Source organism: Homarus americanus, unplaced genomic scaffold (genome assembly GCF_018991925.1).
Source record: "Homarus americanus isolate GMGI-L3 unplaced genomic scaffold, GMGI_Hamer_2.0 scaffold42643, whole genome shotgun sequence".
NCBI lineage: Eukaryota > Metazoa > Arthropoda > Malacostraca > Decapoda > Nephropidae > Homarus > Homarus americanus.
In genome coordinates, this window is record NW_024747582.1 from 2559191 (window position 1) to 2583399 (window position 24209).

General features: G+C 42.6%; 1 protein-coding gene and 1 long non-coding RNA gene across 2 annotated transcripts; both read right to left on the reverse strand.

Moving 5' to 3' along the window:
* Positions 1-798: 798 nt before the first annotated feature.
* Positions 799-15164, reverse strand: LOC121879746. Its single transcript, XM_042386513.1, has 5 exons — positions 14685-15164; positions 5399-5430; positions 3322-3542; positions 2779-2925; positions 799-2407 (listed from the first exon to the last, which is right to left on the reverse strand). The coding sequence occupies exons 2-5, from the start codon at positions 5421-5423 to the stop codon at positions 2039-2041; spliced, it is 762 nt and encodes a 253-aa protein (XP_042242447.1). The 5' UTR covers positions 5424-5430; positions 14685-15164; the 3' UTR covers positions 799-2038.
* A 3782-nt stretch (positions 15165-18946) lies between these two features.
* LOC121879752 lies at positions 18947-22928 on the reverse strand. Its single transcript, XR_006091409.1, has 4 exons — positions 22877-22928; positions 21935-22197; positions 20503-20650; positions 18947-20414 (listed from the first exon to the last, which is right to left on the reverse strand). It is a non-coding gene; the product is annotated as an uncharacterized LOC121879752 (long non-coding RNA).
* Positions 22929-24209: the final 1281 nt, after the last annotated feature.

Consider the following 24209-nt stretch of genomic DNA (forward strand, 5'->3'; position numbering starts at 1 on the left):
TAGATGTATTTTAGTGTGGTATTCTTCTTCCTCCTCCTCCTCCTCTTCCTCCTCCTCCTCCTCTTCCTCCTCCTCCTCCTCTTCCACCTCCTCCTCCACACCAAGAGATACCCACTTACTGCATCTCTGTCATGACATATACCCTCACCTTACCCACTAGTAGTTCAGTTATGGTCCAAAGTCCCTGTCTGCTGCTTCATTAACCCGGAGATTCAGACTCGTGGATTTGAAGCATTTATGAACGGGATAATGTATCAATATTTACTGCTTCGGGTTCATGAGTCCGAATCCCGGGGTTCATGGGGCAGTAGCAGAGGCGATAGGACTTTTAACTGTATATAATATAGTAATTGTAACAGCTAAACCTCCCTATAATGAATTTCTCTCTCCATACAGTTCTTTAGATGGGGTTTTCACATCTTACTGACCCTCGATATAATGGACTTTTATCACTATATAGTTCTTTAGATGGGGGTCTCACATCTAACAGACCCTCGATATAATGGACTTTCAGCTCCGTATAGTCCGTTAAATAGAGGTTTGACTGTATTATGATTTAGTTATGAGGTGCTGTGGATAAGACCAGGACAGGAGACAAACCCAACTTGGGATGTGGTTTTGTTTCTTTATAATCATCAAACTTTCCTCTAAACTTTAATTACCTTTTACTTTTATTTATTTATCTATTACGTTTTTACTTTTATTTATTTATTTAATGTTTATCACTTATTTACTTCTTGTTTGTAGCACCTCATAAAATGTTCTGTGTTTTTTAGTCAGAAATTGATGAATCGTTGATCTGTTTTGACGTGATTGTTTATTTTTGGCACGATATTAACACAGAGGTTAGTATAGACACACAGATAGTATCAGGTTCACTAGCATCAGTGTTATCAGGTACAGACTAAAACTATTATTGATTACAGGTGTAGAAGTTGTTGCTACTGTACACCCATAGTTAGTGAGCTGTTTAACCCAGTGTTGAGGTGTAGGTACTACTGCCAACACAACAACAACAGAATTAATGAGTTATTTACACCAATCTCTAAGTGTTGGTACGACTGACAACACAACAGAATTATTGAGTTATTTAGACCAGTGTTGAGGTGTTGGTACTACTGACAACAACAACAGAATTAATGAGTTATTTACACCAATCTCTTAAGTGTTGGTACTGCTGCCAACACAACATCACTGGTAGTTAATGTGCTATTATATCATTATTAAATTATTGTAAATGCTGCACCAACCACAACCATGGTAAGCTGTGTTAAGTTGTCTCCGCTGACACAACAACTTATATAACACAGTATTAGGGGATAGTTAGCAAACACTGATCAATTTACTAACTGCACTAACTAATATAACATTTTAATGATACTCTTCGTGGTAAAGTACTTAATGCTATAATGCCTTCAAATTATCCAACATATACAGTATAATACATAATGCTGGATTAATGCCCTAAGAGTCAGAATTACAGTACTTAAGAGTAATAATGCCCACTGTAAGTACATAACTAAATGTCTTTCCCACAAAATGGTTACAGTATTAAGGTACAGTCACTCTAAATGTCTCTACTTGTGGGGTTGAGGTGATCGATGAATTTCAGAACGAACACTGTGACTCCTGTTGTCTCTATAGTGTTGTCAAAATCCTTCAGTGTTGTTATATTTTTTCAACACAATTTTGTATAGAGTTTTTTGAGTGACCGTACAAATATAATGAATCAATGAGTCTACATGACGAGAGGTACAAGAAGAACAATAGAAATTCTCTGTCATTGTCCCAACCTTTCATCGGGTTTAAGTTACAAACATAGCCACCAGGTTGCCATATCTAACCCAATCAAAACCTTTCGTGGCTTTATTTACATTAGCGTTGTTGTTTACAGGTTAATGGATGAACGAACGAAGGGACTCCAAGCTAACCTGCCATCTTGTGTTAAAAGTAGGAAGCTGATAAAGGAAGAGATGGAGACTTTAAGACAAGGATTTGAAGTGACAGAAAGAGACATGTAAGGGACTTTTTTCCTTGGTTATGGAAGTAGTGTAGTTGATGGCTCTTGTGGGGTCGTCTCCGGGGGTAGCGTTGATGGGGGTGGTAGTAGTTCTATCTGTGGTGTGATTGGCTGATTGACTGTGGGGGTGAACTGTGTCGTAGGCTTGGGTGACGATGCTAATGTCGAACGGAAGTATGTCCAAAATGGTCGAGACACGGGCTTTCTAGTAGAAGTTGTTGTAGTGGATGCAGTTGTAGTAGTAGTAGTAGTAGTAGTTGTAGATACTGGGGCCTCTCTGTAGACTTCCTCTGCAGGTACGACGAAGAAGTTGTTGTTGCGGTCGTATAAGTGGTGAGCCTCTGAACAAGGGAATGCAGAGTCCACCCACGCACACACCATGGCGTCCTGAGGAATACAATGGGACACACATAAAGTGACGTATTGCGGAGATTATGACGTAATTGTGCCTATTTATAAATCACCGTCATCATCAACACAATCTTCATCATCATCTTCATCGCCATCATCATCATTATTATCATCATCAGCATTGTTTCTTGACCATTTTCTATGCTTGCCTGGGTTAGCTGGGACTATTTAAAGTAATATAAACATTTTTTGCCAAATATAAGTGAAGTCTCTAGTACATAATGACACAATTTAGGGATGGAAAGACAGGTAGGAAATTTAAAGATGGAGAGGCAGGAGGCGAACCTAAAATTTCTTCTGGTTTCGCTGGAGAGAAATACAAAACTGAGTGTAAGCGATGCCGTTACCTGTGTGAAGATGGTGTACGCTGGACATATGAAGGAGAACTGATAGATGTCCTCGGCATCGTACAGATCGGGGAATAATTGCTGCATCGGGACACAGATGTGGAAGATCTGGCAGTCGTTATCCTGGTCGGCATAATAACCATATACCTGGTGGGGGGGGGGGAGAGGAGGCAGGTGTCAGTGTTGGGTGCTTGTGATTACAGTTCCACCTGATGTGTACAGTTAATAAGAAGTGATATGGTGATAAAAATACTTCAGAAATTGTGTATCAGTTAAGGTGGCAAGTACAGTGAGGTACAACAGTCACTTATTATGAAGTTTTGGGAGAAATATATTACCAGGAATGATATTGTGGTCCAGTAGATCAGATAGCATGATGACTGCTGTACCCCTAAGATAAAATGGATCACCTGGAGATAAAACACCTGAGCTGATTTCATTTAAAGATTAACCATCCTAATGCTCCCTGGGGGTTAGGTTAGTGTTAGGTTGGTTAATCCTTGGGTGAAATAAACTAAGGTGTCCATGGGTAGTTAGACTCACCCTGCCATTACAGCGAAAAGTGTCAACAATATTATATCTAATCCGTGTGGCGTTGTGGATGAGTCTCTCGATGAGTGGAGGAAGGTCGCCTCGAGTCCCGATGAGTCTAGCTCCGGGTGGGGCGCTGCTGATGATGGAGGCGGCGATGGTCTTGGTGTACAGGAGTTTGGATTCCCGGGGGACCTGGAGAGCCGCGGACCACACGCCGGCCGCCACACATGCTGGTCAGGACGAGGGTGACTAGTTGAATCAGTTTAAGGATATAATTTTTCATAATCTAACTATCAAATTGGGTTCTATGTGGTTGATAGGCCATTAGGGGCAGGGTGGTACAGTGCATTGTATATCGAACCTTCAGTATACACAGATAGTGTGGCCAGCACTGCACTTAACCACCTTCACTTCCCCAATTGTAAAGTTAGGTACCCATTAACAGCTGAGGGCGCCCTGGGAGTGAACCAACGACCATTAGGACGGATGGCAAGTACTTTATCCACTCATCCACTACATTACTTGATCTAACTGAGAAATAACTTAATCTAACTCAGTCTAAACTAAGCTGGAGTCTTGTGGGTGTGTACAGGGGCCACCCACGCTGTTCAGAGTAAATGACTTTCTTATCTGCGGGAGTAAATCAATTTTGACTCAACTGCAGTCTGTATTTAATTACTCTTAACCTAACCTAACTTAACCTAACCAAATCCAACCTAATCTAACGCAACCCAATCTATCCTTCCTGTCTTAACCAAACCTAACCTAACCTTAGAGATAGATTGTTAAATATATAAACTACCCAGAATATATAATAAAACAAGTCACAGTAACTAGACCAGGAAGAGTCTCAGTGTAATTAGGATGCCATTTAGGATGTGTAATTACCATCTCATAAATGAAAGTCAGTCGAGGTAATGACTTCTCAGGTGATTAAATCTTTAATTAAGAGGAATTTAACCCATGATCTGCTGAGAATTCTGCCGTAAGGTAATATTAGGGATGACACAAGTGTAATCAGGCAATGAATTATGATGTGTGAAGGTGCATCTGTACTTGTTACACTGTACTCTGGAGGAAATGTACTGTACTTGATAATTATAATGTACTCAGATGTAAATATTCGTTAAATTGTACTCAAATGAAGGTGTACTGAGAAGTTACATTGTACTGTATTTAAGTGTAATGTAACTTATATTCACTGGGAAAAAATTCACCCTAAGAACCAATAAAAATCCAATTTGGGTTACTTAGGGCATGACAACCAATAAAAATTCGAGTTACATTCAGCTAAGACAAAAGAACCAATTAGAATCTAATCTATATCACGTCATTGTGTACCTTAATACATATGCCAGAATATGACAACAATTAATGGTGTGTATATTGAAGCTATGACACGACTATGACAGATAAAATGGCATAAAAAATAACACAATGGCTGCCACAAGTAAATATAACGACTTAGGTGTTTGTGAATTCGACAGTGAGGAAAATTAATTATCAATTTTCTTATCTTTATTTGTCAGTCATGTTTGTGAGGGACGAAGAAATATGCAAATAAACCTCAAGACACAGAGGATATTGACTAACTGGTCCCTCTGTTATCATTCATGTTTTGATAAAGAGATGGAACTGGTTTTGGCAATGGAGGAGTCAGTGAGTGAGTGAGAGAGAGTGAGTGAGTGAGAAAGAGAGAAGTAATGTTGAAAGTGAGAGGAGGAGAGAGTTGATGATATTTTATTTTACTTTCTTTTAACTAATACTCTACTTATACTTTCTCTCGAGTGTAGAAAGTTAGAGGAAAGGACTTAGACAACAAATACAGTATGTACACGCACTCTACATAGACTTCCTCTGTCTGTCTGTCTGATTCAATTTTGTTCTTTAATTACATCACCTGAAGAGTAGCCCCAAGCTTATTTCACCTGAAGATTAACCAACCAAACTCACCCAACCAAACCCAACCAAAGCCCCCAGGTAGCATTATGGGGTGGGGTGGGGGGGCTAATCCTCAGGTGAAATAAGCTAGGTGGGTTAATTTTCAGGTGATGTCATTAATAAATAGTGTAAATAAGGAACTCACCTGCTATCAGCATCAGCCGTAACATTGTGACCCTGAAATAAAGATGAAATGGGTTAATACACATTACTGTACTCTGGATTACAGTATAATACAATATAATATAACCTGGATTACAGTATAATACAGTTTAATATAACCTGGATTACAGTATTGCCAACTTAGACGATGACCAGTAAACCCAACCTAAGTTAACCTACCCTACCCTACCCTACCCTACCCTACCCTACTCTACCCTACCCTTCCCTACCCCCACCCTACCCTGCCCACCCTCCCATACCCCTACCTCCCTTAACCAGATACAGTATAACTGACTGAGCACAAAAAATATATACAGTGGTCCAGGTCCGGGTTGGGGGGGAGGGGAAGGGGGTGAGTGAGGAAGGGGGGAGAGGGGAAGGGGTTGAGGGGAGGGTTGAGGGGAGGGAGGGGAAGGGGGTGAGGGAGGGTTGAGGGGAGGGGGGGAGTTAGTGTAGTCACATATTAGTTCTGTTAGATGTGACTGTAATACAACACATGGCGATGAGTGGCCAGGTATTGGTATAGTCAGGTGTTCTTTACCTGTAATTAAGAGACAATAATTCTTAGGTAAATTTGACTTTTAACCATCTGTCTAGGTGCATTGTATACCTGCACTGTCTAGGTACATTATATACCTGCATTGTCTAGGTACATTATATACCTGCATTGTCTAGGTACATTATACACATGCATTGTCTAGGTACATTACACCTGCATTGTCTAGGTACATTACACCTGCATTGTCTAGGTACATTACACCTGCATTGTTTACATACGCACTGAACCAACCGTAAACGTATATGTCAATTATACTCAACATCTATCTGTGGACAGCTAGTGAACAGGTTAGGTGTTTTGTTTATTAACCTGCAATTAAAAGTCATGCGGTTGAATTCATTGATTAGGCATTATCAAGAAGAGTAATGGAGGAAGAGGAGAAACAGGAGGAGGAGGAGGAAGAAGAGAAACAAGAGGAGGAGGAGGAAGAAGAAGAAACGGGGGGAGGAGGTGAAGAGGGGGTGGGTGTGGAGAAGAACCAGCCTGGGTCACTAACCCCTGAGGTATTCTGAGCTTGTCCCAGCCCTCACCTCGCCTCACCTGGGCAGTTAAGGGGCGAGAGCTGGGTAATTTGGATTTAGAAATAAGAACTGTGGCGTTAGGGGTCTGAATCAGGGCTAAGGGCTGGGAGGGTGTGAGTCAGAAACGAGGGCTAGGGGGTATGAATCAAGGGCTGAGGGAGTTAAAAGTAAGGGCTAAAAGATTAAAAGAGCTGGGGCTTAAACACAAGGTACTGAGAGAGAGAGGGGGGGGGGGGAACGGGTACATGACGTCAGTAGTGAGCAATAAAGTAGGAGAAAATTATCAGCAAATTATCAGCTGCCGGTCAAAATATCTGGTGTTTGTTGGATGTGTTTGTGTCCTCTGGCGTCTTGCATCCAATCAACTTTCAACGTCGTCTCTAAATAGATCGGTTATCTATACATCACTCCAGCTCACACACACACACACACTCGATTTCCCAACACGATGCACTTGAACACGCTTACACACTTGAAGTAGTTCCTAATATTGTCACACTTAACATACTTACTCGTTAAAGGAGGATCTAATCTTGTTAACATTTGACACATACTCACTCACACAGTTCAGACGTAACATGGCCACACATCAAGTTAATTCCTTCACTCATATATCAATTTCAAGCTGAACTAAATAAAACACTAGATTTGTCATATTATTTCACACACTGGTCAATATTCTTCCTCGTTTATAAGACTGTCATTAGAGCTGGTTGTCCTTCACCCCGCGATAACTTTACACAGAATGATGGGAAAAAATAATTTGGGATCTTATTATTAAGGTCAGGGGTTAATCTTTAGGTGGGCAATTTGGGTGGGGCTATTCTTCAGGTGGTCACTTTAGGTGGGTGGGGCTATTCTTCAGGTGGTCACTTTGGGTGGGACTATTCTTCAGGTGGTCACTTTAGGTGGGGGGGCTATTCTTCAGGTGGTTACTTAAGGTGGGGCTAATCTTCAGGTGAGCTGTAATGTCTCCCCACAACACCACAATACCAGGAAAATTCCCTAAACGTGGCAAAAATTCCAATATAATTTATACCCCACTTGAGGTTAAATCCCCCGCCAGGTTCCATTAATAATTTGTCTTTCGTAAATTAAGATATAACAATTACGAAAAAAATATAACAATAACATCCAGATTATCACCAACATTAAACTGCATTTGAAGCCATTTAAAATCTTTGGAAATATTTGGTTTATTAGTCTGTAATTTTAAAGTTTTTATTTTAATGCTCGCAGGAATTTGTACCCAGGTTATGTAGTACAGCATAGATTGTTAAATGATTCGGTTCAGTATTCGTTATCAGTAGTGGTATGTGTGTAAGAACAGTACAGCCTAGTTATTTCGTTAAAGCCTAGCCGCCGCCGTCTGTCTTGAGTGAGTGACTTGCAGCCGCCGTCTCACCAAACAGGTTGACGGGCAAAAGAAACTAATGTCATTTGCTGGTAATTTCACGGCCTTCACTGAGTGTCAAGTTGTTTTATTGTCCAGGTTTAGAAGACAATTTACCGATAGATTCAAGATACATCTGGAACGCTTGTTTGTCTAGTTGTGTTGAAAGCTGGAGGAGGAGATTTTGACCCCTGGATCTCTAGTTTAAATACGTTTTGTCCCAGCGTGTTTTAACCTTGGAAATAAGATAATATATTTCAGGACATTGCGAGAATTATGTGAAGATTAGGTACCCCAGCTTATATCACCTGATGATCAAACACTAACGCTACCTGGAGGGTTTACGTTAGGTTAGGTTAGCATTATGGTGTTCAATCATCAGGTGAAATAAGCTAGGGTGCCTAATCTTCACGTGAATCCATGGGCATTCCAGAGGGAACATTTCAACTGATCTAACCATATCCTAATTGTCTAGTGTGTGGAAATGCTATCTTGTGGTCAATTCTTTTATCCGAGTTAAATGGATCCATGGTGACAACATTGAACAAAAAACACAAAACAGGGCTTCTTTTTGTACTTAATTTATCCTCTTGTCTGCCTCACCACTCAAGGAAAAATAATACTTTTACCCTAGAAAAAAATACTGATAGTGTTTTGCTTTCATTCCCTGTTGGACACAAAAAGTTGACTGGCAATATAAGCGGCCTTCTCTGGGCGAGGCTCAGGTGTTTATATCTTAACTTACGTGTTTTTCCCCCAGTACATCCATTATTATTATGTCTTGTTAAATATAGTGATGGGAGATCCTGAGGTCCTGCCAATATAAGAAAAAAAATAGTAACCGGGATTTTTTTGGGTACAATTTTGTCCCATCAAGTATAATTTATCAAAATATACCCCGAACAAAAATGAATTATTTTGGTAATCATCACAGAGGCTGTTACTTTACTAAACTGATTTATATAAATACATTGGAACACTGAAAACAAAACGTTACAATTGTAGGAACATTAGCCTTACAAACTAGAAATAATCTTAGCGTATAATTTGACTATAATTGAAAAGTAACAACAATTAGATCATAAAGTTGAATAAGTTTACACCACTACCACGTCTAGCAGCAACACCTTGTCTTTTGAATTGTTTCAAAGTTTTCGTATTATGAGTAGAATTTGGCTATCAATCTATAACTTTAAAATTATAAATACAAATTTATACCACCTTTACATCAATTAACATTCTAAAATGTGCTTTAGAGGGAAATATAATAAAGTTTAACACCGAAACTCAATCTGGAGTGGTATCCCCTTAAGTAATTTGGTTTTCTTTTTACTAGGAATTGCCGCCCAAATTTCCAACAGACGGGGGGGTCAAATCAAACCTTCATTTTTTTCAATTTCACGTAAGTTTTAGCCAATAATTTCCTTCCATAATGATAAATAGAGACAATAAGTAACTCAGGATGCTATAGACACCATTAATAAGAGTGTATTATTGTGAGAAATATGTTTTAGAAGCGTTTAATAATGTCAAGACCAGCTGTGTTGTTCCCGAGTTGGTGTTGTAATTATTAACGGTAATCAGATTTAATTAATTTTTCAAGATTTAATTATTCAGGGAAGTTGTTTTTTTATTTATTCGAGTAAGTTTAGATTTATTTATTAAGAAATTCCGATATAACGTAATTTTATGAATATTATTACTGTTAGTAGTAGTAGTAATAGGATAGTGGTAGTAGTAGTAATAGTAGTAATAGTTATGGTAGTAGTTGTGGTAGTGAGGAGCGAGGCAGGATAAAGGTGATCTCATTCTATCTAACGGTATATAGTTAAAACCTGTTTAATAGCGGTACAGCATCACTATATAGGGACACGGCGATGAGTTAACGGTACAACGCCCCTACGTGAACACCACCGCGGTACAGGACCAACGGTACGGCGCCTTAACGGTACGGCGCCACACTAATATTAACGGTACATCTCGAATGATAAATGAGTGGAAGGAGAGGTAGAGAGAGGGAGGGGAGGAGAGGTAGAGAGAGGGAGGGAAGGAGAGGTAGAGGGGGGAAGGAAGGAGAGGTAGAGAGAGGGAGAGAAGGGAGAGGTAGAGAGGAAGGGGAGGGAAGGAGAGGTAGAGACGGAGAGAAAGGAGAGATAGAGACAGGGAAGAGGAACGAGAGGGAGACAAGAAGGAAGAAATACACAGGTAAGGAGGAAGATATAGACAGAGGGGGGGACAGGGGGGTGAGAGACAGACAGGGAGGAAGGAAGGGAGAGAAGAGAGGACGGACCGACATGACCCAGGGAGAGACAGACAGACAGACGTATATGCATTATGTAACCTTATCGTCTTTTTCGTCTCCAAATCAATCATGACCGCCATCATCTCAGACAACCAGTGATGTTTTTCTGTTAATGATATAATCGAGTAGTTTATTTATGGTAGACATGATTTGGGGGCCATTTGGGTTGTGATGTGGAATAAAATAAAGGAAATTTGAAAATCTGGTCTGTGTGGGGTATCTTATAAAATCTACTTAACGAGATATTTATAAACATATGCAATTTATATTTAATTCTATTGTACCTACTATTATCTTAAGAAAGTACATCTAACTTATACAACACTAAAATTCATCCTTAGGTTAACGAAGGTGTTAAATATTCCTACTTAGCAATGTTACTTACAAATTTGATCTTATTTACTTAAGAGTTTCTTTTTAGTTACCCCGATAGAGCAGCCTGACAGCCAACGCCTGAACCATTGCCAAATATCCATATTAGTCAACTGAGCTTTAAAGAAAAACAAATTGTCTGAACTGTTCCTCGTGGTTTTAAAATTGTAAATACTGTTAGAAAATATATAGACAAACATATATGAAATTCTTATACAGGAAGAGAAGAATTTTATAAAATGAGTTCACATAAATCACACTAACTGGCAACTGTGACATGCTCCAACACACAGTTACCAGCTCGTTAAAATTATCTTTATTTTTCTAAAGATAATTATCTCGACCTTACGGTGCGTAATCCCGGATAGCGGAATGGTCAGAGACGTTCACTTTGAGTTCTACTCCTGAATGACGCCGTGAGAAAATAAAAATACGTTAAAAGACAAAAAAATAAAATAAAACCGTGACCACAACAAAGAAAATACAGAGATTGTTGACATTATTATTCTAGTCATGGCGGCGGCGGGAAGATGTTGTTCTCTAGTGACTCCAGATTTATTGGTGAAAGACGCGTGCTAGGGCATGGGTGGGGAGGGGGGGGAAATGACAAGGTAAGAGAGGAGGAAGGAAGAGAAGAGGAAGAGAGGAGGAAGGGTAAGAGAAGAGGGAGGGGTAGAGAAGAGGGAGGGTAGAGAAGGAAGGGGTAAGAGAGGAGGAAGGAGAGGAGGAAGGGGTAAGAGAGGAGGAAGGAGGAAGAGAGGAGGAAGGGGTAAGAGAGGAGGAAGGGGTAAGAGAGGAGAGGGTAAGAGAAGAGGGAGGGGTAAGAGAAGAGGGAGGGGTAAGAGAGAAGGAAGGGTAAGAGAAGAGGGAGAGGAGGAAGGGGTAAGAGAAGAGGAGGGGTAAGAGAAGAGGGGGTAAGAGAGGAGGAAGGTAAGAGGAGAAGGGGTAAGAGAGGAGGAAGGGTAAGAGAGGAGGAAGGGGTAAGAGAAGAGGGAAGGGTAAGAGAGGAGGAAGGGGTAAGAGAGGAGGAAGGGGTGAGAGGAGGAAGGGGTAAGAGAAGAGGAAGGGGTAAGAGAAGGAGGGGTAAGAGAAGAGGGGAGGGGTAAGAGAAGAGGGGAGGTAAGAGAGGAGGAAGGGGTAAGAGAAGAGGGAGGGTAAGAGAGAGGAGGAAGGGGTAAGAGAAGGAGGAGGGTAAGAGAGGAGGAAGGGAAGAGAAGAGGGAGGTAAGAGAGGAGGAAGGGGTAAGAGGAGGAAGGGGTAGAGGAGGAAGGGTAGAGAGGAGGAAGAGGGTAGAAGAGAGGAAAGAGGGAGTAAGAAAGAGAGAAGGAGGGTAAGAGAAGAGGAGAAGAGAGGGAGGGTAGAGAGGAGGAAGGGGTAGAGAGGAGGGAGTAGAGGGAGGAAGGGGTAAGAGAAGAGGAGAAGAGAAGGGAGAGAGAAGAGGAGGGGAGAAAGAGGAAGGGGTAAGAGAGGAGGAGGAGAAGGGGTAAGAAGAGGAAGGGGTAAGAGAGGAGGAAGGGGTAAGAGAAGAGGAAGGGTAGAGAGGAGGAAGGGGTAAGAGAGGAGGAAGGGGTAAGAGGAAAGGAAGAGAGGAGGAAGGGGTAAGAAGGAGGAAGGGGTAAGAAGAGGAAAGGGGTAAGAGGAGGAAGGGGTAAGAGGAGGAAGGTAAGAGAGGAGGAAAGGGTAAGAGAGGAGGAAGGGGTGAAGAGGAGGAAGGGGTAAGAGAGGAGGAAGGGTAAGAGAAGAGGAAGGGGTAAGAAGGAGGAAGAGGGTAGGAGGAAGGGGTAAGAGAAGAAGGAAGGGGTAGAAGAAAGAGGAAGGGTAAGAGAGGAGGAGGGGTAAGAAGAGGGAGAAGGGGTAGAAGAGGAGGGTAAGAAGAGGAGGGTAAGAGGAGGGAGAGAGGAGGAAGGGGTAGAGAGGAGGAAGGGGTAAGAGAGGAGGAAGTAAGAGAGGAGGAAGGGGTAAGAGAGGAGGAAGGGGTAAGAGAGGAGGAAGGGGTAAGAAGGAGGAAGGTAAGAGAGGAGGAAGGGTAAGAAGAGGAAAGGGGGTAAGAGAGGAGGAAGGAGTAAGAGAGGAGGAAGGGTAAGAGAAGAAGGGAAGGGGTAAGAAGGAGGAAAAGGGAGGTAAGAGAGGAGGAAGGGGTAAGAGAGAAGGAAGGGGTAAGAAGAAAGAAGGAAAGAGAGGAGGAAGGGGTAAGAAGAAGGGAGGGGAAGAGAGGAGGAAGGGGTAAGAGAAGAGGAAGGGAGTAAGGAGGAAGGGTAAGAAGAGAGGAAGGGGTAAGAGGAGGAGGAAGAGGTAAGAGGAGGAAGGGGTAGAAGGGAGGAAGGTAAGAGAGGAGGAAGGGGTAGAAGAGGAAGGAGAAGAAGAGGAAGGGGAAGAGAAGAGGAAGGAAGTAAGAAGGAGGAAGGGAGAGGAGGAAGGGGTAAGAGAGGAAGGGAGTAAGAAAGAGGAAGAAGTAAGAGAAGAGGAAGAAGGGGTAAAGAAGGAGGAAGGGGTAGAGAGGAGGAAGGGGTAAGAGAGGAGGAAGGGTAAGAGAGGAGGAAGGGGTAAGAGAAGGAGAAGGGGTAAGAAGAGGAGGAAGGGGTAAGAGAAGGAGGAAGGGGTAAGAGAGAGAGGAAGGGGTAAGAGAGGAGGAAGGAAGAGAAGGGAGGAAGGGTAAGAGAGGAGGAAGGGGTAGAGAAGGAGGAAAGGGGTAAGAGAAGAGGAAGGGAGTAAGAGGAGGAAGAGTGAAAGAGAAGAAGGAAGGGTAAGAGAGGAGGAAGGAAGAGAAAGGGAGGGGTAGAGAGGAGGAAGGATAAGAAGAGAGGAAGGGGTAGAAGGAGGAAAGTAAGAGAAGGAGGAAGGTAAGAGAGGAGGAAGGGGTAAGAGGAGGAAGGGGTAGAGAGGAGGAAGGGTAAGAGAGGAGGAAGGGAGTAGAGAGGAAGAAGGGGTAAGAGAGGAGGAAGGGTAGAAGAGGAAGAGGTAAGAGAGGAGGAAGGGGTAAGAGAAAAGGAAGGGGTAAGAGAAGAGGAAGGGGTAAGAGAAGAGGAAAGGGGTAAGAGAGGAGGAAGGGAGTAGAGAAGAGGAAGTAAGAAGGAGGAAGGGAGAAGAGAAAGGGAAGGTAAGAGAAGAGGAAGGGTAAGAAGAGGAAGGGAGGAGGGAAGAGAGAGGAGAAGGTAAGAGAAAGGATAAGAGAAGAGGAAGGGGTAAGAGAGGAGGAAGGGGTAAGAGAGGAGGAAGGGGTAGAGAGGAGGAAGGGTAAGAGAGGAGGAAGGGGTAAGAGAAGAGGAAAGGGAAGAGAGGAGGAAGGGGTAAGAAGAGGAAGGGGAGAGAGGAGGAAGGGAAGAGAAGAGGAAGGTAGAAAGAGGGGAGGGGTAGAGAGGAGGAAGGGGTAAGAGAAGAGGAAGGGGTAAGAAGGAGGAAGGGTAAGAAAGAAAGAAAGGAAAGAGAAGAAGGAGGGTAGAGAGGAGGAAGGGAGAGAAGAGGAAGGGTTAAGAAGGAGGAAGGGAGAGAAGAGGAAGGGGTAGAGAGAGGAGGAAGGGGTAAGAGAAGAGGAAGGGGTAAGAGAAGAGGAAGGGGTAAGAGAGGAGGAAGGGGTAAATATACTGGAGTGAGGTGGATTATATTTTTTTTTTTACGTTGGAGGAAATGCCAAGCAACACCGGTTGACACACACTGAACCTGTTTGTGCTTTGTCCTGTTGTTTGTCTAACCTTTGTTACTGTTGCACTGTTGTCAGCACTTGTTACCGTTTTACTGTTGTCAGCACTTTATCATTTCACAGTTGTCAGCACTTGTTATCATTTCAAATTTGTCAGCAGTTGTTATCATTTCACAGTTGTCAGCACTTGTTATTTCACAGTTGTCAGCACTTGTTATTTCACAGTTGTCAGCACTTGTCATCATTTCACAGTTGTTAGCAGTTGTTATATCACAGTTATCAGCACTTGTTATCAATATCACTGTTGTCAGCACTTCACTATCACCATTTCACTGCAGATTTTCCATCAGTAACCACCCCCCACAACACAAAATATGCCGTCATTACCACATACAGAACCTCAACCAAGAACCGGTTTTCTTCCTTTCCTTAAACCGGCTCAACAACAACAACAACAACAACAACAACAACAACAACTTACGCACCTTTGGAAGTCGAGCTGAAGAGACCACGAGAGGCAACAGGAGAGGTGGTAAGATATAGTGATGTCACAGGAGAGGTGGTAAGATATAGTGATGTCACAGGAGAGGTGGTAAGATATAGTGACGTCACAGGAGAGGTGGTAAGATATAGTGATGTCACAGGAGAGGTGGTAAGGTATAGTGATGTCACAGGAGAGGTGGTAAGATATAGTGACGTCACAGGAGAGGTGGTAAGGTATAGTGATGTCACAGGAGAGGTGGTAAGATATAGTGATGTCACAGGAGAGGTGGTAAGATACAGTGACGTCACAGATGGAGATGTAAGGGAGGTGGGGGGGGATATGTGGGCGTAGAGGTGAGGGAGGTAGGGGGGGGTGGTGTACGTGGGCGCAGTGTGTGGTGTAAGACGGTGCGCAGTGGTGGGCGGTGGTGCGCAGAAGGGACCGAGGTGACTCCAACGTTGCTCTAGTGGGAGGTGTTGCCGAATGCTTCTTTTATATATGAACTTGTGGCGGTGGTGGTGGTGGCGGCAACAGCAGTAGCAGACATGAAGCAGCAGACAAGAACAGCAGACGTCGCTTTTCTATTCCCCCCTTTACGATTATAATTCTGGGGCTGCACGATGCTGTTATTGTGGTTGTTATTGCGGTTGTTATTGCGGTTGTTATTGCGGTTGTTATTGCGGTTGTTATTGCGGCTGTTATTGCGGTTGTTATTGCGGTTGTTATTGTTTGTGGTTGTACTTCCTCTATCGTTCACTACCGCAAGGTTTAATGGCTCTATAATATCCTCATAGAGCTTTGTACTCGACGAACTTGATCACCTGAAAAATAGACACCCCAGAGGTTATTTTACCTGATGATTAAATACCTGGGGCTCGTAGGTTAGGTTAGGTTAGGTTTAAGGAAGATTAGGTTAGGTTAAGTTAGGTCAGGTTAGGTTAGGTTGGGTTAGGTTAGGTCAGGTTAGATTTGGTTAGATTAGGTTAGGTTAGGTTGGGTTAATCTCAAGATGGAGTAAACTAGGGTGTCTTATTCTTTAGGTTAGGTTAGATTAGGTCAGGTTAGATTCGGTTAGATTAGGTTAGGTTAGGTTGGGTTAATCTCAAGATGGAGTAAACTAGGGTGTCTTATTCTTTAGGTTAGGTTAGATTAGGTTAAATTAGGTCAGGTTAGGTTTGGTTAAGTTAGGTCAGGTTAGATTCGGTTAGATTAGATTATGTTTGGTCAGGTTAAGTTAAGTCAGGTTAGGTTCGGTTAGATTAGATTATATTTGATCAGGGTCACCAGGGCAGGTCAGGGTCACCAGGGCAGGTCAGGGTCACCAGGGCAGGTCAGGGTCACCAGGGCAGGTCAGGGTCACCAGGGCAGGTCAGGGTCACCAATACCATCGAGGGGGCGTCTGTGTCTTTGTCTTCCGTGTGTGTGTGTGTGTGTGTGTGTGTGGCGGGCGGGCGGGCAAAATATATCTACTCGTGTACACATTCTTGACATGATAGAACGCTGAATTTATTGTTGCTTAGGACACACACACACACACACACACACACACATGCCACACCTCACCCATGCATACATTCCTCACCCATGTATACACCCTCACCCATGTATACACCCTCACCCATGTATACACCCTCATCCATGTATACACCCTCACCCATGTATACACCCTCACCCATGTATACACCCTCACCCATGTATACACCCTCATCCATGTATACACCCTCACCCATGTATACACCCTCACCCATGTATATACCCTCACCCATGTATACACCCTCATCCATGTATACACCCTCACCCATCTACTGTATACTTTCAGAGTAGAGATTGACGGCCATCCTCCCTATACAGTTGACGAGAGATGGACGATTGAAGAGTTTCGTGGGTCAGCTGTTTCTCTGGTGAGTAATGAATTAAATGCTCAGTGTGTGTGTGTGTGTGTGTGTGTGTGTGTGTTTTAGTAAGTAAGTAATGGATATAAAATTAAAGATATACCCATATAAGTAATTTCTTCTAAGTGCTGGTAAAGTATACATAGAATTTCAACTTGAAATTCCTATTTACTTCGTATTTATTTATTTATAAGTAAATTTAAGTGATATATTTTCTTCTACTTATATTTTTTGTTAAGTTATAAGTAAGATTTCAACATTAATTAAGGACTTTAGTAGAAATATTTACTTAAGAAGATTGTAAGTTTATTTAACCACCTTTTAAGTACATATGGACAGGTAAGTCACATATTGTCCAGGTAAGTCACATATTTAGTACATATTGTCCAGGTAACACATATTTAGTACATATTGTCCAAGTAACTCACATATTTAGTACATATTGTCCAAGTAACTCACATATTTAGTACATATTGTCCAAGTAACTCACATATTTAGTACATATTGTCCAAGTAACTCACATATTTAGTACATATTGTCCAAGTAACTCACATATTGCCCAAGTAACTCACATATTTAGTACATATTGTCCAGGTAACTCGCATATAAAGTACTGTACTGTATATATTTAAGTTTTTAAATGACCAAAACTATTTAATAAGACATTTTAATTGGTTGAAAATGGCCCAGATTGTGGTTAAGTTAGGTTAAGTAATATATTTCACGTGATTGGTTGTTTAAGTAATATATTTCACGTGATTGGTTGTTTAAGTAATATATTTCACGTGATTGGTTGTTTAAGTAATATATTTCACGTGATTGGTTGTTTAAGTAATATTTCACGTGATTAGTTGTTTAAGTAATATATTTCACGTGATTGGTTGTTTACAATATGGCTTTCGTGTCTTTGGGTTGGTTAGGTTAGGTTTGTGTTAAGTTAGTGTTAGGTTAGGTCAGGTCAGGTCAGGTTAGGTTAGGTCAGGTGAAGTTTGGTTTAGGTTAGGTGAAATAAACTACCTGGGAGATTCTTTCAGGTGATCCAATTTGTTTCAACAATAACAAATAAACAATACTCCCTTTAATTAAACCAATTATAGGAAATTGGTCAAAATTAAGGTCAAAGTTCACGAAATTAAGAGACCAAAATAGGTAATAGGTTTGAGGTACAGTATATTTACGTGTGTGTTAAAATTGGTCAGGAAAACTCCTTCTGGTAATTCATCCTAAAATAGTTGCTAGATATGGAGTTTATGGTCATGCTCAGGGGTCAAAGGTCACAAGAAATGGTTAAATTAGGGAGTGGATTTAACTTGCTGACAAAAACCATGACCCTTCAGGCTTTTACGCCCGTAATGCATTAGTCATAAAGGCAAGCATGAACTCTGCATGCTTCCCAGATGGGCGCTGTAAACGCTTCTGCGCTTCACCTTGCACAGGATGTAAGGGGGTGTCCAATAAACTAGCCCCCTCGGGGGCACCCTGTAATCTGCCCTTTGCTGTGTATTTTGGGTGAGAGTGTGTGTGTGTGTTTAATGATCAGCAGGCTCGGGTGGCAGGCGAGGACCTGGGTTCGATCCCCCGGGCAGGGTGAAACTATGGGCAAGTTTTTACGCCATTGGCCTCTCTACCCAGCAGTACTGGGAACCCGATGTTTATCGATTTGTGGATCGTCTCTGGGGTAATGATTAGCCAGTGCAGTTGGCGAGTTGTCCGGTCTTCTCGGACTATTCCTTGACACTGGGTCATGCAGCTCGTTAACTCAGGGTGTAGTTGTTGTGTTGGCGACAGCTTCTACACCTTAAACACTGGGTCATGCAGCTCGTTTACTTAGGGTGTGGTTGTTGTGTTGACGACAGCTTCAACACCTTAAACACTGGGTCATGCAGCTCGTTTACTCAGGGTGTAGTTGTTGTGTTGACGACAGCTTCTACACCTTAAACACTGGGTCATGCAGCTCGTTAACTCAGGGTGTAGTTGTTGTGTTGACGACAGCTTCTACACCTTAAACACTGGGTCATGGCCTGTTAACTCAGGGTGTGGTTGTTGTGTTTATGACAGTTTCTTACACCTGAAACACTGGTCATGCAGCTTCGTTGTTAACTTAGGGTGTAGTTGTTGTGTTGGCGACAGTTTCTACACCTTAAACAAATTACCGTCTAAGTGGCCCTTGGGTCGGCCATCCTCGACTTCCAGGGGCTTCCTATTATTATTATTATTGTGTGGATGAGAGAGAGAGAGAGAGAGAGAGAGAGAGTGTGTGTGTGTGTGTGTGTGTGTGTGTGTGTGAAGGAGAGAGAGAGAGATAGATAGATAGAAAGACAAACAGACAGACATCCAACAAACATGATAAAACAACATTAAAACACCAAAATGTATTCATCTTTTGTATTGGTTGACACGTGTGTTAGTATCTCAGTTAGCAACAAGGTACAACATATTCTCCTTCAGCATTTAGCGTTACAGTGGCGATACAGGTTTATACAGTATACCTTTATAAAGTCATACACATTACAGTAGGTTACAGTAATGGTACAAGTTTATTACATAGTATACAGAGCACATAAAAATAGTCTCATAACAGTTCTACAGTGGAAATACAGTCTCATACAGTATACAGTTAATTTCATACAGTATATAGTTATTAATCTCATACAGTATACAAGCTCATACAGTTAAAGGGTCATACAGTTACAGGGTCATACAGAATACAGGAATAGGTCCAACAACGTAGAACTGATTACATGCAAATTTTCAGAATCATTTTTTAATACATGCAAATTTTTCTTCGATTATTATTATTACTAAGCAAAAAGAATAATGCCAAAAAATTAATTGTTTAGAAAAGTCATAATGCCAATGCCCAAACTTGCCTCGCCATGACAACAACCACCTGTTATATAGTCATAACGGAGGAATTAGTGTAAAGTCTCAATTCAATGCCCATAACATAAGCGTTTTAACATAGTTACCCCCGAGTCCTTGTCACTAATCACAGTTTTCTATGATTGCTCGCCAGAATTTGATTAATATTCTATTTTTTATCATTTATGGGTGATTAAAAACATTCTAAATTGTAAATATTATTCCATATATGATTTTAAATTAAGATAAAATCATTTACATATATTGGAAAGCCTTGAAACAAATATTATGAGGATAATTATTTTTCACTTGTAAACAAAAGACATCACGAGCCTAAAACATTATCATTTAACCCGGGAGAGAATACGAGCCTAAAATGTCACTACTTAATAAACTTATATCTTGTTTTTTACTCTTACTTGGAAATTACTTACCAAGTTACTTGAGAAACTCCTAGTATTTTTTCTTCTATCTAGTAGTAGGGGCTATTAGACTACGAGGGATTATTGTGGGGTTTTTGTGCAGGGCAACTTAGGGCTACCTGACCACTAGGGAAAAAGAGCTATTTGGGGCTATACTAGTGACTGACTACCAGGCTCACGACAGTAGGGGGCTGCAGTGGTTCATGGGGGCTACCTAACTGGGAAAAGGGGGACTAACTACCACACTACGAAAGAGACTAGGGGGAAGGGGGGCTTTTACTCTCCTGTGGTGGTTGTTAAAGCTCATTCTGGTCAAGACTCAGATTAGCAATTAGGGGCTGATGAAATGTAAGGATCAATGGGGGGAGGGGGCTAATATCTGAGAGGGGTCTAAATGATAGGGGTCTGAGGGAGTGGTTCGTTCACTTCAGCATAGCGTACACCGAAGCCGTCCTTAGCGGGGACTTCTCTAAAGAAGTTAAGGTTCATCCAGTAGAGGTCGTGGGCGTATTCACAAGGCAACGCTTCATTGGCCCAGGCACATACCATCGCATCCTGTAGGGGAGGTAACAGTGGTGGTGGTCGTTAGTGGTGGGTCGTGCTGTAGGGGGTCTCTCTCTCTCTCTCTCTCTCTCTCTCTTACCTGGGTGAAGATAGTGTACTCAGGACAGATGAAGCTGAACTGATAGGTATATTCACTGGTGAAATTGTTGGGGTAGAGCTGATGTAGAGGAAGACATACGTGGAAGATCTGGCACTCGTTGTCTTGATCAGCGTAGTGAGCTGTAGCTCTGTGTGTGAGAGGTGGGTGGTTAGGGGTATGGTAGGTGGGGGTGGGTGGTTAGGTGTGGTAGGTGGGGGTGGGTGGTTAGGTATGGTAGGTGGGGTGGGTGGTTAGGTATGGTAGGTGGGGTGGGTGGTTAGGTATGGTAGGTGGGGGTGGGTGGTTAGGTGTGGTAGGTGGTGGGTGGTTAGGTATGGTAGGGGGGTGGGTGGTTAGGTATGGTAGGTGGGGGTGGGTGGTTAGGTTGGTAGGTGTGGGTGGTTAGGTGTGGTAGGTGGGGTGGGTGGTTAGGAGGTAGGTGGGGTGGGTGGTTAGGTATGTAGGTGGGGTGGGTGGTTAGGTAGTGGTAGGTGGGGTGGGTGGTTAGGTATGGTAGGTGGGGTGGGTGGTTAGGTGTGGTAGGTGGGGTGGGGTGGTTAGGTTGGTTGGTAGGTATGGTAGGTGGGGTGGTGGTTAGTTGTGGGGGTGGTTAGGGTGGTTATTGGTTGTGGGTGTAGTGGGTGGGTGTTAGTGCTAGGTGGTTGGTGAGATGTGGGTTGGGACAGATGTGGGGACGGGGGATGTGGACCTTTATATGAATAATAATAATAATTAACGGTTTATTGAAAGTTCTGGTAGCACGAAGGCTGAAAATATCCATTGGACATAAATGACTTATTACATACTTTGGTGGTTTAACAAAGCCTTCATTAGGAGAAAGGAACATATAGTGAACATACAGATTAATGTAGGTGTTGAACAGCAAACTGTAGTGTAGTAACTCCCTCCCAGATGGTGTTAGGAGGAACTCACGGTAGTAGTTCCCCAGATGGTGTTATGAGGGACCTGGCGTGTAGTAACCTCACAGATGGTGTTATGAGGGGCCCTCACGTGGTGTAGTAACTCCCTCACAGATGGTGTTATGAGGACCTGACGTGGTGTAGTGTGTGTGTGTGTGTGTGTGTGTGTGTGGAGAGACTCTGTGTTTACATGACGAGCGTAAATTAGATTTGTAAAACTGTAAACAAGAAGGAAACTCTACTTAAATATGACAATTCGGGAGAAGGAGGGAGGGAGGAAGGTGAAGGGAAGGAGGAAGGGGAAAGAAGGGAGGAAGAGATGATAGGGAGAAAGGAAGGAGGAGGGAGGGAAGGAAGAAGGGGGAAAAGAAGGGAGGAAGGAAGGGAGTCAGAATAAACTTAGGAAAGAAGGAAATACCTAGTAATGAAGGGAAAAAACTAGGAAAGAAGGAAAAACCTAGGAAAAAGGGAAAAAACTAGGAAACGAGGGAAAAAACACCATCTCTACTCACGCGTCCTTCACAACGGAAAGTATCCACAATATTAGGGCGAATCAGAGTAGCGTTATCAGCCAACCTCTGTATAATAGGTGGCAACTGGGGCTTAGTGAGAATCAGTTTAGCCCCTGAAGGTGCGCTGCGCAAGAGTTGGCCGATCTGCGCATCCAAGAGTAGTTCGTTGCCTTCTGGACGTGGGTCGACGAAGGTTTCGACAGGGATTTGCCTTGCGCGTGGTTTGCCGATCTGAGGGGCCCCAACACATGCCCAGGAACACACTGTCGATGAGAAGGGAGGAAGTTAGACATATTTTAGACAAGATTACGTGGTTTTAGACATTTATATAGCTATTGTCGATAAAAATGGAAGTTAGACATATTTTAGACAAGGTTACGTGGTTTTAGACATTTATATAGCTATTGTCGATAAAAATGGAAGTTAGACATATTTTAGACAAGGTTACGTGGTTTTAGACATTTATATAGCTATTGTCGATAAAAATGGAAGTTAGACATATTTTAGACAAGATTACATGGTTTTAGACATTTATGCAGCCACTGCCGACAAAAATTAGAGTTGGGAAGTTAGACATATTTTAGACAAGGTTACGTGGTTTAAGACATTCATAGAGCTATTGTCGATAAAAATTGGAGTTAGACATGTTTTAGACGAGGTATACTTACTGATTTAGACATTCCTACAGTCATTGTCGACAAAATAGGTGGTAGGGGCGTTAGACATGTTAAGATAAATAGATATTGTGTGTGAGAGAGACAGAGATAAAGAAGAGAGAGAGAGAGAGAGAGAGAGAGAGAGAGAGAGAGAGAGAGAGAGAGAGAGAGAGAGAGAGAGAGAGAGAGAGAGATGTTAAATAGACATAGTGTGTGTGTGTGTGTGTGTGTGTGTGTGTGTGTGTGTGTGTGTGTGTGTGTGTGTGTGTGTGTGTGTGGTACTTACAGGTCACCAGGAACACACTCAGCAGTACTCGACCCATTTTTGTATTGCTGTAAAGAATGAGAGAGAACATATCTTAGTGACCATCCTAATATACATACACAGTCTATACATATACATAGATATATATACATAGTAATTGACCATACAACACACACACACACACACACACGGGTGGAAGTGAAAAAAATTCTTCCTTAAGTTCGCTCTGTACTCCCGAGTCAATGCCCGTCTCTTCGCCACGGCAATCAACAGTGCCTGGCGTTGACTTCCATTACGAACGTTTAGCTTTTGGGATCTTCCGCCAGACGTACTTCTTCGCTTGACTGTGGGAATTTCGCCAGACGGAAGGGTGTGTGATTTAATGCCAGGGCGGGCGAACGATAGCTTGATATCTATCTGTCTGTGTAAACGTTTCTTCGCCCGCTTAATGCCTACACTGGCATATTATTTTTCACCAGTTGTAAAATAATTCGACAAATATTCGCCAGGTGATTTTTTCGTCACCTGTAAGAAAAATCGCCATAACTGTTCGCCAAATAAATTTTTTCGCCAACTGCATAAAAGAGAATCGGCCAAAAGTTCGCCAAATATTGTATTTTCTCGCCAACTGTACAAAAATCCCTCCCAAATCGCCTATTACCACAAAATATTCGCCAAATATTGACGTTTCTCGCCAAATGGCCAAAATATAAAAAATCACAAAATGGCGAATTTGGCGAATGTGACCGTGGAACCAGCCAAATTAGCCAAATTATTATGAGTTATTGATAATGGCGATGCTTGGCGGCAAATGTCACCGCGATAATAGCTCGGGGGTCGAACCGTGAACTCTAGGTTTCCGGCGCTTGACTGCATTCCTTCACGCCATGACTGGGTGAGTCAATACTGGCTGCCTCAGGACAAAATATCAATCGGACAAAATATCTATCGGACAAAACTACTGTCGGGAGAAACGTTGCTGGTTAAGTTATCTATCGGACAAATAAATTAACTATCGGACAAAATATCTATCGGACAAGATCCCACAAGGTCCCACTCACTCACCCAGCTGTCACCCACCCACTTACCCGTCACCCACCCACCCCACCGTCACCCACTCACCCGTCACCCACCCACCCAGCTGTCACCACCTCCACCCCTCACCCGTCACCCACCCACCCCTCACCCGTCACCCACCCACCCGTCACCCACCCACCTACCCATCTCCACCCACCCACTCACCCATCTCTCACCCGCCCACCCTCACCCGTCACCCCACCCGACTCCACCATCTCTCACCCGCCCATCCACCCGGCTGTCACCCACATGAACCTAATCTAACCCACACTAAATA

What these genes read in the sequence shown, in the direction of transcription:
- LOC121879746 (XM_042386513.1), bottom strand. Translation starts at nt 5,423, where the DNA reads ATGTTACGGCTGATGCTGATAGCAG. An exon ending in ACGGCTGATGCTGATAGCAG is followed by an intron (nt 3,543 to 5,398) that starts GTGAGTTCCTTA and finishes CGTCCTGACCAG; the next exon opens with CATGTGTGGCGGCCGGCGTG. An exon ending in CGTACACCATCTTCACACAG is followed by an intron (nt 2,408 to 2,778) that starts GTAACGGCATCG and finishes TGTATTCCTCAG; the next exon opens with GACGCCATGGTGTGTGCGTG.